This window comes from Melospiza georgiana, chromosome 2, assembly GCF_028018845.1.
Source record: "Melospiza georgiana isolate bMelGeo1 chromosome 2, bMelGeo1.pri, whole genome shotgun sequence".
Classification (NCBI taxonomy): domain Eukaryota; kingdom Metazoa; phylum Chordata; class Aves; order Passeriformes; family Passerellidae; genus Melospiza; species Melospiza georgiana.
In genome coordinates this window covers 34,298,481-34,316,896 of record NC_080431.1, presented here as the reverse complement: position 1 = coordinate 34,316,896, position 18,416 = coordinate 34,298,481, and the positions used below count along the sequence as shown (strand labels likewise).

Here is an 18,416-nt window from a genome sequence, read left to right as displayed (position 1 = left end):
GCATACATTTGTAGACTTTTGGGTTGAGGCTTCTGGCAAAACTTTCTCTGCTGCACTGACTGTGGGATCTGAATCCAAACTTCCTTCTCTTCATCTAAAGGAAGAAAAAGGTGAATATGTTGTCTGCCAAGGTCACTGTTACCATCTCCCCTTCTTTTGATGCATGCTAAATCTTCAGAGGAAACAGGAGTGGGGTGGAGGAGGTGGTCGAGGTGGTCTTGCTCTGTTGATACAGGGTTTCCCCTCTGTTCCCATGACTCACCCATGCATGGAAAAAGCATTTTTTGCACTTTGACGTACCTTTTCACTGACAATGGTAGCCCAACTTAAGTGCAAACCTATAGTGTCCTTAACTTACAGTCCACACAGAATAGCTTCAAATAGAGGTCACCTTTCTCTCTTCTCTTCGCTTTTCAGCCCTCATCCATTATTTACTCAATTCTTTCTCTCTTGGATCAATATCTTCAGGCTAAAAACTTAAACTGTGAAAGTTCAGCTGTTTCTCATCCATCTGTGTTCCTGCTGTCTTTGAAGAGCTGGGTTGTGACTAAAATCCTGTTTAGAAAATATGTCAAAATGATCAAATTAACCAGAAATAGCAGTTCTGTTTTGTTATTTATATTTAGGTTAATTAAGTGTGGTAACATAGATGGGCACTCAGTTAGAAGAAAGGATCAGGCACAAGTGACATATTTTCAAGAATAAACTCTTGAAGTCATATAGATTTTCTTTTTATTTTGGCTTCCCAAATGTCCACACTACCAATCTGGGAAACAAATCTTTTTCCCTCAATATTTCTTTTCCTCCTTCTGACATGTTATGTTTAGGAGTGTTACATTACTTGCATTTCTGCTAGCCTGGAGACTGATATCTTGCTTTTGTTGGTAAGTACTTTTTTCTAGTGAGTCAACCGCAGCCAATCAAGTCAATGGTCAGCCTTGCTAGGCTGTGGGAGCACAGGGTGATCAGCAGTCATTTTCTGCTCAGGGATGGATGCTTGGGAGCAAAACAGAAGCAGCACTATTCAAGTGTTACTGAATCGGAGCTGTATATTTGTGTGAACCTACATATTTATAGGAATTCTGCAAGGCCAGCTTTCCTAGGGAGAGGTTAAACTGCTGCAGATATCAAGTTGGTTCTCTGAATTGCCCAGTGGTTATCTCTGAACTTAAAGAAGACACAAATTTTGATGTCTGACTATTTATATTTAGTGACTTCAGATCAAAGATCTTGTACTCGTGGGATGCACTGAGACACAAGGCTTCCTATGGCATTTCATAACACTAAACACGCTGAGGGATGCAGATCAATATTCATCAGTAAGCACCATAGAATTTATCACCGATATTCATCTTGCCTGAAAGAAATTGAAATGCTCTGCCAGAAAAAACTGTCTCAGAAATGAAAGCCAGAGATGAAAAATTTCTGTGAAAAACTGTGGTTTTTAAAACTTCATAATCTGATTAGGAAGTGCATTTCTAAGATGATACTGGAAAATTTATTCTTTTCAATTCTATGCTTTTGACATATTTTCAACATAGTAGCTGAGTTAAAACTTGTGGAATGGAAAGTAAACCTAGAGAGGAAGAGAAAGCACTGAAGAGAATATCTGTGTTGTGTTTTTATTTGTAAGGAGACAAGCTGTGCTTTTGTTTACAGTGAAGGAATGGAGACAAGGACATCTACTTTCTTTACTGCTCCACACTTCCTTTTTGAGTCAGTAATCCAGTCTTTGATGTGGGATGAGTCAGACATCAACAGCAGATTTTACATTTTCTTAGTCTGCTTCTGGGTGCGCGACAATGTTATGATTAGCTGAGAGCTTAAGTTCTTTTCCAAATTATAACAGCATGGTTCTTCTTCCTCTTCCCAACACACACTAGATCCCACTGTGGGGTGGTTCTAAAAGTGAGCTCAAGAGGCAGTAAAACCAACTCATCAAGAAAAATCACAGATCTGACCACTCACCTTTGGGAACAGGTTCACAAGGGGGGTGTTAAATGTGCCACTGCATGGCAACAGCTGAGTTTAGTATCTCCCATCTGCAGGCATGATAAGGAAACAACTGTAAAAACTTCTCCCTTAAATAGTTCTAAGTTCTAGAAAACTTAGGAAGTTTTCTAAGAAAACTTAAGTTCTAGAAAACTATTAAATCTGCTTTTCAGGAAAAACTTAAGAACTACTTAATGTGTCAGTATTTTGGGGATCAAGTTAATCTACAGTTGATGTTTTTTTAACAGAGAGTGGAGTGACTGGAATGACTGGAATTCTAGGTAGACTGATCAGAAAAAAACTATCAAGTTAGTTGAACATCTTGATACTGGAAATTGGTTTAGTTCAGATTTATTTTCCAGAAAATAGTGATTTTTTTTTTTTTTGCTACTTTAATTTTAGAAATAGCAACAAGACAAACAGTAGAATAATGAACTGCTGCTGTGAAATTGGGCCATAAATCAGGGGAATCTGAATGATTAAAAGAGCTAAATTGAAAAATATTACATTTTTTTAATGACCCTAACTGGTAACATTCTTCCTCAAACCTAGTTCACACCTTAATTTCAGGAGTTTCAGTTCAAATTCATCTCCTTCTTCTATATGATTAGTTTTATATAATCCAGAGTTGCTGATTACAAATCTCCTGCAGAAAAAATGAAAAAAAAAATCAAAGAATAATGGGTAAACTGTTTCAAAGGACAGTAATTTATATAGGACATCTGGATATCTGACTCATAGGAAGGAAATTAGTACTAATAAGAAGAAAATTCAGAGAATGAAGAATTTGCTTACTTTTACACAGACTGATTTATGGAACTCTGGCCTTATTTTAAGTTTGTATTGATTACAAAGCCTTTGCATAGGTTAATGATAAAGGTTAAAACTCCTTCAATAGTGAAAAGGATTGAAAAGATGGATTTCTTCATTTAAAACAGGCATTATTGGCAATGCTGATTCTAGCACCCTAGAGCCTTGAAGTTATAATGAACATGTCTTGTAATGACCATGGATTTAGAAACTATGGCCCAAGAAAGCAATAGGAATAGATCTAATGAAGGTTACTGTGGGTCTCTCTACTTCAGACATAGTTATTTTTGGTCTCTGTCTGGAAAATAAACCCAAGTCTTTTAGGCACCTAAGACTTGCTATTTTAGCAATATAGTTTTACCATATATGTTATTTATGCTAAAACTGACCTACAAGTTAAAAAAGTACATGTTAGCTATTTCAACAAATGATGTTATCACTTTTTTATTCTTAAGAATGTGAAACAAATGGAAATGTTTTGGTCTATGACACCATTTGTTTGTGTTACATTAACTCATAAAAGCTTTGTTTTCTCAATGGAAATACTGAGCTCATTAATGTATAATATGAAACAAATGCCACTGTCAACTTTGAAAGAAAACTTTCAAATACTGGACTAGAGACTTAGTGTCTGCTGCTCTTTTAGTTAAAATTACTTACTCATGGTAAGATCATTGGTTACACTCCATTTCTTGCGTATACAGGTTTCATGAAATATGCACAGTTAAACATGATATGTTGGATTAATTTCCTAATATATTGTTAACTGTGCAGAATTTTCTTAGCTAATACCATTAGGCAGGTTTCTTAATTGGTTTCTAACAATAACAGTAATACTATTCCTTTGTTTGTATGTGAGATTACTTCCATCTTGATATTCCCTCTACAGTTAAAATTGCTATTTATGTTGGTTTGTGTATTATTACAATGATTGTTAGGATTTACAAAGTTACAAAAGGAGGATTTTAGATAAAATTATTTCCTCCAAATAAATATTACAGAAAATTTCTTGAGTATTTATGCAGTTTAGTTGGTTTCTAGGTGAACATGATCTCTCTGTTCCGCATCACTTTGTGGCATACAGCTCAGGTTTAGCTTTTTGGTACTCAGAGTTCTCCTTGGATGTTGGTACAGGTTGCATGGTCTACTTAGGAGCAGCAATCAAAACTCAACAATGACTGCTTTTCACTGAAATAAATGACTGGCCAATTGCAGAGGTGAGACCTACGAAGACATTGAAAATTTGCTGCTAGGTTTTATATTACATTATAAAACCTTCCTATGATACTAAGCATGACTCCAAATTTAAGTGATTTCATTGTCTGTGTCTAAATTGTCAAGTAGCTTGGCTTGTGAGTTGTCTCCTGGTTTCACCTCTGTTTACCCACATTGCATGGATGTTTGTTCACTTGATGTCTCAGGTTTTAGCTTTTATGTTTTTCACATTCTGTACTTTAGTGTGTAGTTCTGAGCTTCATTTTAGGAGATAGTAAGCTCTCTTCATGGAGTAGGCAGACAGAACAATTCCTCCTCTAGCTGGGGACCAAGGACAAATGATCCAAATCTCAGCCCAAGAGCATAAACAATGGCAGAATGAAGACAGAAAAACAAGAAGGATGGGACTTCATGGGCTAAAGCTGTAATTAGACAATTAACTCCATCATGCTAATGGACCAGAACTTATAAAAGTGTAAGACCCCCTGACCAGTCATCTATTTGGTGACCATTTTTTGTTTCATCTTGAGTGTGGCCCTGGCTGGGTTCTTGTGCTGCCCAAAGTGGATCCATTGAGGGCTCCTAATAAATATCTACTTTATTCTTTAGCTTTGTCTAGTCTCTGTTCCAGGTCAGCCTTCACAAGGCATCACACACTAATGGTGATCATTAAGGAAAATTATCTTGGTCACTCCAAAGTAAACTTCAAGTTCTGTGGATAATTCATTCCAAGGACTGCTTCCAAAAGGCAACACAAACCAGACGGCTGAAGGCTTGGGTTTCTCTGCGCTGCAGAGTCCCTCAACAGCAGGCTTTTTATTTTCAAGCACTTTCCCTTGCCTGGATATCATATCCCAGAGTTTGTAATGCGTTCCTTCAGTTTCATGTTATAAAAACACCACCTGGTGGGTTGCAGCAGAGCCCTCATCTTTATTTCGGACACTTTGAACTAAAACAAACAAACAAAATGATAACTGGATCCCTGAGCCCGGGAGATCACTGTGTGTGGCTTAAAAGACATGCAAGGCATTGTGCCGTCTACAGGAGGTTTGTTTAGCAGTTTCTTCTAGGTATTGCTGTCCCTGAGCACAGCAGGCATGAGCCACTCAACATTACCTTGCCTGAAGGATCTCCTTCTGGGACACATATTTAACTATGTAAATGTAGCTGCAATGACATTTTCTGTGCTTTAACAGGAAACACTTTCATGAAGTACTGGCTTCTCATAAATGTCTGCACACATCAGATATTGGCTACTTTCATGGCAATATGCAGCCCTCGATTCTGCCCTTCAACACCAGATGCTGAAACCAAAATTGATTGAAGGCAAGGGTTTAGGCATAAAAGTGAAAATATACTACTACAGGAGAAAAAAATATGAACTTGATCAATATTCCTCCTTTTTTTATTATTTATTATTTATTTTCCTACCTAAAATTTCTAAAATGTAGTCTATTTGCCACTGCTACATGATTCAATATTTAGTTTTAGTTTTCCAACAAAGGTATAAAGATTGATGGTAGGGGATATATTGGGAAACACTCCCTGGTCACTCAGTGTTGAACCTGTGATGTTATTAAGTGTAGGGTTTGTCTCTTCAAATTCAGACCAAATGTGTACATCTGAGTATTCCACCATCTTCTTCTGCATTTCCTTATTTCTCTGTGGTAATTAACATTGATTCAGTTGTCTACCAAGAAGGGTCAAAAGTCACTGGAGATGCTCTAAGATGTCCAAGACATCCTTAAAATGTTTTATAAAAATCAGGCTACTTTTGGACAAGCAGCTGTATGCCAAATGGCATACATCCTCTCTTTCCTATACCTAAAATGCCTGTAGGTAGCTGTTTAACCATTTACACCCAAGGTGTAAATGTAGACTCTAAAAATACCAAGAAATAAGTGGAATTATTTGCCCCTTACAAATCTTCTAAAGCTCATCACTTCAGCATCAACATCATGTTACTTTAGGCTGCATTTGGGGAGGTGCTCACACTTATTTAACATTTCTGACACAAACTGAACTGTTCAAACAACACAGCAAACAGATAAAATTTTGCTCTGCCAAACATTGAACTTGTGTTCTGATGCTGTAATATTAATCACAATGTTTGTGGAAATTCTTTTGCTGATTTTCTCTAAACCAGAGCAGGACAATATTTTCAATTGCAGCTATTTACACAGTTTCAGAGCTGATGCTGGGGACACAACTGTGATACTTGTCGGCTTTGTTTTATGTAGGCTTATGCAAACATGGTATTTGGATTTTGATTCCCAAGCTATTTATCTTCTCCTCTGCTGAAATTATAAATTCATCAGAAAAAAAAAATCCCCCTGAATCTCAGATGAGACTTCTGAATTTCACCATGTTTCCAGTGAAAATATTAGTTCTAGTATGATTTTATTACTAAACTAGGCATTTATCAGAGATAATTTGAGATACTTGAGAAACTTAAATGCCTTTTCTGTAACATAATTCCAGCTTCAGACATGTGAGGAGATTAAAAGCAAACAAGTTTGCTTAATTTCTGGTCTGTTCTGCTAAAAATGATTGGATATCTCTCATTGCAAGTATGCTGTGAACCATGAAAATTAAATTCATTTACAGGGAAGGATCACTTCTTTTACAAATTATGATATTTGAAAGGTGGCATATATGTTTAAATCCTGATTCATAAGGGACAACAAAACTTACTAATTTAAATAAAAAAGATAGCCTAGGTTTAGGAATTAAATCTATAGTTTTACTTATTAGAGCTAAAAAATCCCCAGCAGCATAGCACGGCTCTGTTCAAATAGGCTCTTTTAAAGGAGTGTTTTTCTTTTCAGTGATTTTTTTCACCAGATGATATCTATACATTTTTTTTGGACATCTTATTTCAATAAAGTCAAAGTGAGGCATAGACTTATGGGGCTGAATAGGTGACAGGTTTGCTGCATGATTACACCACAGTTCTAACAGTGTATTTATTTAAGATCAGAGATTATACATAATGATTTATGGCATATTGATGGATCAAAGGAAAACATATGGATAGGTTTGAACTTTATTTTATAACACTGCTTTCATGGGAATGTCCAAAGTCTGCAGTTTTCATTTGAGGCTGGAAAGAAAAAAATAAATTCCCATCAAAAGAAATCCCTATTTTTGAAATACTGTAAATTAAATTTTCACTAGAAATTACACCTGACTGTCATTCATTATTATCTAGTCACATTGTCTTCAGATTCAAAACATATTCAGTGGAAGCTGGTTATTTCTTCAACTGCAAGATCGAAGAATATTTTTCATCTTTATATGATTTAGCTTTTATAATTTATGTCCTGCATAAGGCCCAATCTTTCATTACTCTTATAGTGTATCTGTTAATCTAGGAAAAATCGACTTTGTTCCACCTATAGCACTTGCTGAACTGCTTTGCTGCATAGGTGAGAGTTGAATTTTTCACTTACTGAAATTGGTCTTTTTAAATGTGAGAAGACCTCAGTAAAACTCTGAAAAATTATGAAAACTTTTTTCTTTTTTTCTACTTAAAAACCTTCCCTGAAGAAAACCCCTTGATATACCTTGATAGTGATGATCCACCCAAAATACCTTCAGTGAAGCATTGGTTGACTGATGTTTTTCTACACTGGTTACTGAAAGTACATGATGAAGAAAAGTCGTATTCCCTCCTTCTGTACATCTGTTCTGTCACTCTTCCTTCTTGTGTGTCCACTTGCTTTGTACACATACAGCTAATTTTCACAAATTCCAGCAAGAGAATGGAATTGATAAATCCACACAAAATATCAGGGTACACTGCTTAGTACAGCAGCAAGAATATTAATTCATTCTAGCAGTTTTCTTTCAGAAAGCATCCAGCAGGTTTTTTCAGACAGCATGTTTGACTTTAACTGACTCGTCTCTTAATGTTTTTTTTTCAAGGCTACAGAAAGGATATATGAGTACATAGAGCAGAAGTTCACAAAAAGCAGCTTTCAAGCTGCTTTTAGAGAAAAGAATGCTTCTAACGCAAGCACAAAAAAAAAATTGTTCTTTTTAAGAATGACTGTCCTCTGCAGCTTCTGCTAAACCAGCTTAACAAAGATAACACCATGACTAAAATATTTATACTTTGTTATAGTTACTTTGAGTAATAAAAAAAAAAAGATTCACAAGTTTATTCATCATTCCTAATGATACAGAAAGGAAAGAAGCACCTAAACAGTGAATACTGATGCAGAAACTCAGACTGTAAAATCAATATATCAGCTCAGTAGAGCTGAGATTCTTTCTAATGTTGCTGTTCCAGCAGTAGAGTTTACCTTCTGAATTATATATGTATTGACCTAATTACATAAATATTGACTTTGCTTTATTTGAAGCTTTTTTCAGTCTCGGTGTAATTACAATGTCAATATTTGCTGTATGTAATAACACTGAATTTAGACTTGTTAATTTTGATTGATAGTGGCATGCCACAAGTTATTATATGGGATAAGGCAGTTAGTCTACAAGCATGCATAGCAGATACAAGCAGCTGACAATGCTACCAAATTTCAGTGTGTCTCTAAGACCTTCTGTTTCCCATGTTTAATCAGGCAGAGGAAATATAACGGGTGATTACATCCTTGTTCCATAAGAGTACTGTTTTGAGGTGGAGAAATATTTACCCTGGAAAAAAAATAAAAGTACAAATATTCAGCTGGAAACTCAGTAAAAGGGTTCCTGTTTAAAGGTAGCTTTAGAACTTTTTCTTTACATGATTGTAAAGTCTATTTAAATTGTGCCAAAAAGGAGGTTTTATATAGCAACAACTATATTTTTCTGCATAACTTCCATGAGGTATACTTTATTTTGCAATAATATTGAGACCCAGATACAAGAAATTTCACATTAAATTATTTCCTTTTTCTTCAAATCCAAGAAAGATGTGAGCAGTGGACTTTCAGGTACTACTGGGACTTGCAAAACTGTTCACTTCAGTCTGTAAATGTTTGTTGAGATGTATTTCTACAAGAACAACTTTGTTCAGAGTTGGCAGAGCTCAGAAATGCTTTCAGCGATGAATAGCCCTATAGTATAGTGCTTATTTCTAGATGCAATTATAAAGCATTTGAATTTGGCAGTAACATGAGAATTAAAAACCAAACTGAGACAGTCTGTGCACTGAGGATATTTAAATTTTTTCTTGCTATAATATGTTGCCAGTAGTGAGAAGGCATGCATCATACTGAATTTTCTTATTTGTCTCAGCAGGGATGCCAGACAAGACGAACCTCAGTGACGTAAAGCAAATCCATCAAACCAACGATGGCAGCACTTTAGACACAACTGGAGCAGGATGTACAGCAATGGCCGATTATGTGACATTTATGCTGATTAGTTTGGTAATACTGCTTCTGACTCTTTGGTAACTGCTTATTTCTGGCTTGATATATGTATCTCATTGTCATCTATTTATCCCTACTCACAAGCCTGGAATAAGGGATCTGGTGAATATAGCAATATTTATGATATCTTGTATAAGATCAGCCAGTGATTTTAGCCCTGAATATTAACAGAGTTTTGTGTAATATTTTATATGGTTTTTTTTTAACACCTGTATAGTCATAAAAAGTCATGTTTTCTTTTTTAATATTTTATGTTGAAAATAAGTTGTCTATGATAATCTTTCTCTTAAAAGCAATTTGTAAAAGAAGAGTATTACCAAGTTTGAAATGGTCTCTGGAGATCATCTAGACTAACCCTGTGCTCATAGTAGACTCACTTCTTGCAAGTTTCCTTCGACCAAGTTCAGTTGACATCGGAATGTCTCCAAGGAGGGAGACTTTACTGATTCCCTGGGCTAACTGTACCAGTGTTTCAACACTCCTAGCAGATATTTTTTAGCTGCTGTGTTTCAGTTTGTGCCTCTTGCCCATTTTGCGCACTAAGCCCTGTCATGGTACCAAGGACAAGAGTTTGGCTCCATCTTCTTTTCTCCCTTTATCAGGTATTTATACATTTTCAAAAGATCCCTCTCTGCATCTTCTCCAGGCCAAACAGACCCAGATATCTCATCCACTCCTTGCACAAGTTTTGTTCCCATACCTTAAAAATCTTCATGCTCTTTTGCAGGAATCTATCCACTGTGTCCATGTCTCTCTTGTCATTGTCCCTGAGAGATCAGACCTGAACTTAAAACTGTGGATGTGTCCCACTAGTGGAGAACAGAGGGGAAGGATCGATCAGCTTCTTAGACCTGCTGATATTTTTCCTGATTCAGCCCAGAAGGTAGTGGGCTCTCTTTGCTGCAAGGGCACAGTGTGAGCTCTTTTTCAGCTTGGTATCCCTTAGGACCAAAAGGTACCCTCTCTGCAAAACTGCTTTTCAACCAGCAGGCACCAACCTTTACAGGTGTATGGGTTTATTCCTCCCCAGGAGGAGGATTTGTCATTTCCCTTTCTTGAACTTTCTGAGATGCCTATCAAGCCAATTCTTCCATCTGTCCGGGTCCCTCTGAATTCGGAATTTTTTTCATAGTTCAGAAAAATCTATATGTTAGATACTATATATGTATATGATAGCTGATTTTACCTAGAGGTAACAGCAAGGTTTAAGATTCAGTGCTAGGTTAAGGTATCTTAACATCTATATCAACATACAGATATTTACATATGTGCTTCTCAAGCTGTAACTGTAGCCCTTGGATTCAATTGCTAAAATACCAATGAGTGTCTGTTGTGCTGCCCAAAAAACCCCACCTGGTGTCCACTACTGTCCTGAATGGCCTCAGGTCTTTCTCTGGGCAAGAGACCAGAGCCCTTTGTCAACATTGTCAGTGAAGCCCAGTGCATTTTTCAGCTCATACAAAGACAGACACTTGAAAAAGCAGCTCAGTTGCCCGAAAAGAAATGACTGATGCCACCTAAGATTTCTTGGAGTATCTGAGGACATCCTCAGGGGACCGGCATATATGATGCAGGACTTCTGAGATGTTCCAGAGGCTTCTTTAACTGGGAGCCATGGGGAGTGGCAGCTGGCAGCTAGGTGAGACATCCTTAACTCAGACATTCACATGTGGGCCCAAGAATCATACGCCAAACCTCCACAATATTACTGGTAGCTAAGATTCCTGGTTGGAGTGGTGGCACATGAATGCAAACCTGAATCACAACAATCCCAGCTCAAGTTCTTATGCTTCATAAGAAGAGGCAAGCAAAAGTGTGCTGCAGCACTAATGGTACATTATATATTACTGTTATAAAATTTGATTGTTCTGCCATGACTAATTCTTGTTTCATTTAAACTAGGAAATATTTAAAAATATTTCATAGTTATTTCTCCTGTAGAGTATTTTGCAAGAGGGAAAAAACCCACCTGCTCATATTGTATGTATTCACATGATAACTAGAAATCTTTCTAGACAAAAAATGTTACTCTCATATGAGACTAATATAAAGAAACTTTTTATTCCCAAATGTATATGTTAGTCATTAACACACACAGTAAAACATACAGTATAAAGAAGTAAACTGATATAAAAGGTAGAAAAGCAAGTGAACATTTCTATGAACAATTCCATTCCCAAATAAATATCATTATTAGGCATGTGTGCCAGTGTGTACATTTTGTTGACCTCTTTTTTCCTTTGCAGATTTTGCAAATCAATCTTTCAAATTCACTTGTCTTGTTTACTTGAAATTATGACATTGGTAATTCAGGGAAAGAAAATGAGAATTCATTCTTTTCCTTTGTAATGTCAATTCACACTAGTAATCAATCCAGTTCAGCAACTTTTTTTTGAACAGTGGCCAGTATCAGTCACTTCAGTGAAAATGGAATAAGGCTTTGAAAAGGAGACACAGAAATGCAGAAAAGAAATCCACAATTACTCATTACTCAGAATTTTATTTATGTCCTGAAGCACTTTGTTTCCATTCGTAAGTTGTGTGTGTCGTTCAAGATCTTACAAAGACAGATGGTCCAGGAATAGTAGTTTTTTCTATAGAATCTAGGAAACACAAGCCTCATTTTCAAATACTGATAGTCATAATTCCTAAAACCTCCTCAGGTATATGTGAATTACTACTCTGTAATAGGCCTTTCTTTTGGTTTTCTTGGCCTATTCCCATTACCTTCAACCCTGTACCTACACAGAATAACTTCAAAGATTCCTGTTGGAGTGGAAAATTAGGTTTATCCTTCCCAGACACAAATGAACAAACTAGTAGCAATATGAATAATAGTGTCAGGTCTGGAGATTTCTCACTCACTACTCTGCCACGAGACCTCATTCACCCTCCTGTTCCATCCACCTCTAGGCATCACTCCACACTCCACATCATTGCTCAGAGTCATACATCTGCCAGGCTGCATCAAGATTTTTTTTCATTAAATCTACCATGCTACGAAGAAATATTCTAGTTTCTTAAAGAACTATTGTATAATCACCAAAACAAGTCAGAGCAAGGAGAAGGGAGCCAAGGCTCTTTGACAATCTGTCCCAAGGCCACCTTGCAATGGAGGTACCATTGCATGAAAATGTAGAAACCTGCAGAATTTTGTAAAACTCCACATTTGGAAGGCAGGGGGGAAAAAACAAGACCAAAAAGGTCTGATGTTGCTGTGCTATGTTAAAACAATGGAAGGGGGAATAGCACTGTACAGAAACATGAAGAATGCTTCACAGAAGTCAAGATGAGAAATAGTAAAAAAAAAAATGTTAAGCTGGAGATTGTGATAATGGAGTATAAAACCACTTCCATCCACATAAAATGATGGACTGATCACAGTATGTATGTGAGTCAATCTGGGTCAATTGCCTGGGCATGCAGAAGCTCTTCCCAGCATGAGGTCACACAGGCTGCGCAGGGCTGCCTCTGAGCTCCTCAGACGACCTCAGAAATGACATGTAACTCTTGTTTCCTCTGTTTCCTTTCATTTGTTTGTATTGGGACATTTTTAACAGTCAGAATTTTCCCTGTATTTCCCAGAACAGATAAGATTTTGGCTTTATTTTGCCTTCTTTTCAATAATCTTTTCATGTATTATAACTGTTATGGTCTAAAACCAGAATACTTTACTCAAAGTGCTATTTCTCAGACAGACACTCACTCAAAGACTGATCATACTAAAATTGCAATATTAGAGTTGTGTACCTGACCTTGGTACTTTTTTTTTTAAATAGCAACCATAAAACAAGAGAGCATTGTGAGAAATTTCTTGGAGAACAGTCTGGTTACTTACAATAAAATTCCAGGAAAGGAATAATTCTAAAAAAATACAACACCTCAGAAATCCATAATATTTTTATTTGATAAAATTAAGGTATTCCTCTTCTACCCTAAGATTAAGAGAGGTCCTACATGTAGCACACCCATTTTTTAGGGAAGCCTGCTGCCTCCCCAGGTACAGCCCTCAGATCATTGTCTGGTACTGGATTTCCAGGAAGCCCAAGGTCAATCAAAAAGACTGAGGTGCCATATTGTGCTTGGAAAAGTGCAAGGGAGCTGGTGGCAGGTCTGGAGTGTCTGAGGGAGCTGGGGTTTTTTAGTCTTGAGGAAAGGAGGCTCAGAGGAGACCTTAACACACTACAAATACCAGAGAAGAGGTTGTACAAAGGTGGGGGTCGGCCTCTCCTCCCAGGAAACCAGCAACAGAATGAGGGGACACAGCCTCAAGCTGTGCCAAGAGAGGTTTAGATTGTGTATCAGGAGGAATTTCTTCATAGAAAGGGTTGCTACGCATTGGAATGGACTGCCCACTGAGGTGGTGGAATCACTATCCCCAGAGATATTTAAAAGACATGTAGATGTGACACTTAGGGACATGGTTTAGTGACAGACTTGGCAGTGCTGGGTTAACTCGAGGATCTCAAGGTTTTCTTCCAGGCTAAATGATTCTATAATTCTTGTCTTTCCATTTCTATTTTCTGAAGATGTACCTGTGTTTTTAAAAGTACTTGTATCTCCTGGGGAAAAGGTACTGACTGGACTACTTATTCTCATAACTAATGTCTCAGCACTTTAAATAAACATTTCAAGGTGAAAACTTTCCTGTGTGTAGCTGGTGAAAGAGAAAAAGAAGCACCTGTTTCCTTAGAAAGCAAATATCATGGTTCTTTTCATGAATAATAAAAGATGATGCATAATTACAGCTATGTAAAAAGTTATCTTTTTATTTCTTTCTGTAGATAGATAGGCATATAACTTCTTTACTACTCTGTACCTGTATATTTATATGTATATTATTAAAATAATGATATTGTTGAGATTATAACAGGGTTTATATTAAGCTATTGAAGATTTCAGATTAACCTTATTATTTCCATGTCATCTTCTCAGGATAATGAATTAAAATATGTATTTGAAGCCATCTCTATTTATTTTCTTTTATATTCAGTTCTTCTCTGAAATAATTGTGTAAGCATTAATCTTATTTAGAAAATGGTGTGCTTTTCTATGTGCTCTGGGTCACAACTGATTATAATAGGAATTAAAATAAAAGTTATTTTTAACTATGTTACACTAAAAAAGCTGGTGACTCTAGAAAAATCCAGATTTTCTTCTTGAAATTCTCAGCAAAATTAATTAAGTTTTTACTCTTAATTCTTTCTTCCTGGTCATACATGAACAAATTTGGGGAGAAAATATTTGCATTTCAGGCAGTTAAAAAACTTTGTCTTCAATTTATTTTACTACTTTTTAATGTGAAACGCTGCAGACAGTAAGCAGGTAGCCCATGAGGCTCTTTTCCAGTTCACATTGAGGAGGAAGCTCATGCTGAGCTTCTGTGGCTGGGAGGACTCGGTCGATGCCATCTCATCACCCCTCACAGCGCGGAGGGCCGTGCTAGGATCACCTGCTGTGCATGCCTAATTTAGGTGTCACAGCCAAGTCTCTCCAGGTTTGTCAGGCAGTCCAAGTCAATTGTTTGGTCTCCTGAATGTAAGTCACACGGAGGTCTTTCTCTGGAGCATTTTCTGATTTTCCTGCTTCTCTCAATGTCACTCTCTTTCCCGTTTGAGTGGTACAAGAGTTCACAGGATCACGCAGTGAAACTGGCCAGGGTATTTCTGACTCAAAGGATCTCCTTGATCTAGTTCACCTTGCATCTTCAAAGACAATGCTGCTGGTACAATGGATGGTGTGCCCATAGTGCTCCTGGAATTTTAGCCACATATTTATAGCAGGTGGACACACTAGGAGCAAAAAACCCCACTTAAATAACATTTAAAAATACTGCAAAGTTGTTTTCATAACTGTGTTATGTGTGAGGATTCATAATTCAGTTTCTAAAGCAGGATAGGGCCATTAAAAAAATCATAGTAAAGTCTGATTTTACTCATGCCACACTTGAAAGTGTATAACAGATCTCTTTTGCTCATGGGCAAAAACGTACTGCTCAATACATACATCAGTGCGCCTCACCATGAGTCATTTCTCTTTTTTGTATCTGTCTTTAGGGGATTGGAATTGTATAGAATGTGCTTTCCTGTTTACTTTCAGTTCATCTTATTTATAAGTATAGCTAACACCTTTGTGATGGCTGTTAAAAATATTTTTCATGTTTGTTTACATCCCTGCTTTTTGGCAGACAGAGGTGTTCATGAAACCCATGTATTTCACCCTCTGTATTACAAAAAACCAACAAACACAGTTTATCAACTAAAAAAAACCAAAAAAATAAAAGAAAAAAAAAAGAATGCCAGGCCTTCACAAAGGTAAAAAGCAACATCACACTAAAGCATAAGGTTGCTTGTCATGTATATCTTTAGCAAGCTATAAAAAATATGCTGTTTTTAGTTTCAGAACAATACCAGACTGGAAATTAGTTCATGACCCAGCTCCTTCTTTTAGACATTTGCAATGCTACTGAATTCCATGGATATAACTGTAAACCAACTTTGTATTGTCTACATGCAAAATTGAATTGATACACTTAATGCAATAAGATTGTTTTCAGAAAAGCATCACAAAATTACAGGTAATAGCAATTTGTATTTCTCTGCTCTCTCCTGGTTATATGTACACCATAACAAATAAAAAATTAATTTAGAAAATAAAGATTTATATTGTGAACCCTTACCTCTGTGACTCTTCGGAAAATGTGTGAATTATGTAATCTGGTGATAAATTTCAGCATTTCAGTAATCTAAATATATGGGAAAGAGGAAATGACATAGTTTTTATCTTTTTTATAACTTTATAGTCAGCCTTCCACTCTTTATATGGGTCTTAAAACTGGCAATTTCAGACTGCAGAAGAGGGGGAATGTTGGGTGGGCAGCATCTGGGGCCCTTCAAAGGGAGGAATATTACATTGATGCTTTATTCTTTCTCACTTCAGGACTGATTCTTTCATGATGTTTGCTAACATGCTTTTATACCTTTGCTCTTCCTTCAGTCATCTGTTGCTCCAGATTACATCTGAATCTAATATAAATGGTTCCATTTACATATGTTAGATACTACCTCTTGATTCTCTTTGTTATCCATATAAAACCAGGTTTTTCCTGCTCCAGAGCTACATTTCTTCAGAGACCACGGGTCTGTTGTCTATAGCTATGGGGTCTCCAGCAGCAATCCTTTTCCCTGTCCTTTGGCATCCCATGTTTGTGCTTCCTCTACACCACAAACTGTGTCTGCAATTCTCTGCTCTTGCAGTAAGCCTCTATTGCTCTGTGTTACAACATTGCCTTAGAGTCATAAATATCTCATTCGGCATGGAATGACTACTTGTTACTGCTATCTATATAAAACTGTTTTTGTCTCTTGCAAAGATAAATGAAAGTAAACCCAATTTGCCGTAGTCATCAGGTCAGTCAGGAGAAAACCCTCTTGTCAAAGCTAAAGTGAGCAAAACAAAGCTGCAGGCAAGTAAAGAAACGTTCAGAGTGCCAGTCTGAGGAGTGCCAGTCTGGAGGGATTGACAACTCCATTCAAAGCCATAAGGGCCACTTTAGCCATGGCAATGCCATATTCCAAGGCTACACATTTATACCAGGATGGTCTGAGACATCTGCCTCAGATCAACTGAGTCCTCTGGATCAAAGGGTCACCTTGGAAGTGTGATTCCGCTCATCCTGAGAAAGAAATATAGGGTCACATATGTCTCTTCTGGTGAAAAAGAGATTTGTTCAGGGATATCTAATAATTAATATGTGAATTTACAAGAGAAAAAATTTACTTTTACACTGGGATTCAATCCAACCTTTTCCTTCTAGAACAAAACCTTCTTAAGTGTTACCTCTCTTCATTACCTGAACAGGGAATTTGAATATATACTCTAGCAGGACTGGTCCTCTACATCCCCTGATACTCAGGTACTATCTGTATCTGCTGTATAGCCTTCTACAGCAGCATGGGCCTAAAACTGTTTACAACTTGATACTAAGTAACCTTGAAACTAAATAAAAATAATTATGGAATAATTTATTTTTAATGTGAGAAAGCTAGGGGAAGGTACTCTCTGTACATTTCTGGAAAACTACTGGAATTCCAAATCATATTTCAGAGTTTATAAACCCATGAATATACTTGCTTATCTGAGCAATGATCAGTTCTGTTTCAAATGTAGATATGTAATAATAAAGAAAATAAACCATTCTGTACCATAGGCAAGTGAAATTTGCTTTTGTCTAATTAGATTTTGTCTTCAGTTTTATCTTAATGTAATGCAAAATCTTGAAGTTTATTTACTGATAAAATTTTCTGATTGGCAATTAATTTACTGATTGATCAACAAAATCATGAAACTGAACTCAAACCAAACCCAAAACCAAACAAAACCAACAACAGCAACAACAACAACAACAACAAAAAGTCCTCCAACATGACATTATTCCAATACTTAGAAATCTGTGATGCACATCCTGAAAAATCTGATTCTTGCTCCTAAGTGGTTTCTGCATTTTAGGTGCAATTGTTCCCAGATAAAATCCTGACATGGTCCAGAGAGAAGACAGTAAGATTTCATACTCTCTGTGAACAAACTCACTGTCTCTGAGTTCTGATGGTGGAGAAGCTTTTTTGTTTTTGCCTCTAAAAGCTATTGTTGTCCCCCTAGAATGTATCATGTCTGCTCCTAAGTTGCCACAGCTTGCAGCCTAGCAATTTGCAGAAACACATTAGGGTCTAAATTGCTGTGGAAAGGACAAACACTCATATCACTGCTGAAAACACAGAGATCTCTGGCATAGAAGAACCAGTAATTTCTCTGGAGCTAATGGAAGCTCTCTTTTAAGGGGAATCAGAGTCCTGAGCATTGAAACTCAAGCCAAGCACTGCATTCACCTGAAATTTAAAAAAGTAAAATTGTGTGATATATATGCACTTGCCTCTATATGCAAACAAGCAATGATCAGTAGCACAATTTTTTGGGGTTTGGTTTTTTTTTTATTTAACAAATGGTTTCTTTAAGTCATAAAATTAT

General features: G+C 36.7%; 1 protein-coding gene across 5 annotated transcripts in view; it reads left to right on the top strand.

Moving 5' to 3' along the window:
* Window positions 1-16,059, top strand: part of GPC5 (glypican 5) — a 595,034-nt gene extending 578,975 nt beyond the window's left edge. For all 5 annotated transcript variants that reach the window (XM_058045237.1, XM_058045232.1, XM_058045240.1 and 2 more), the window contains one exon: window positions 9,259-16,059. In XM_058045237.1, the coding sequence (XP_057901220.1) occupies window positions 9,259-9,416 (158 nt within the window). In that variant the 3' untranslated portion in view covers window positions 9,417-16,059. The remainder of the gene's footprint in view (window positions 1-9,258) is intronic.
* The last annotated feature ends 2,357 nt before the right edge of the window (window positions 16,060-18,416 follow it).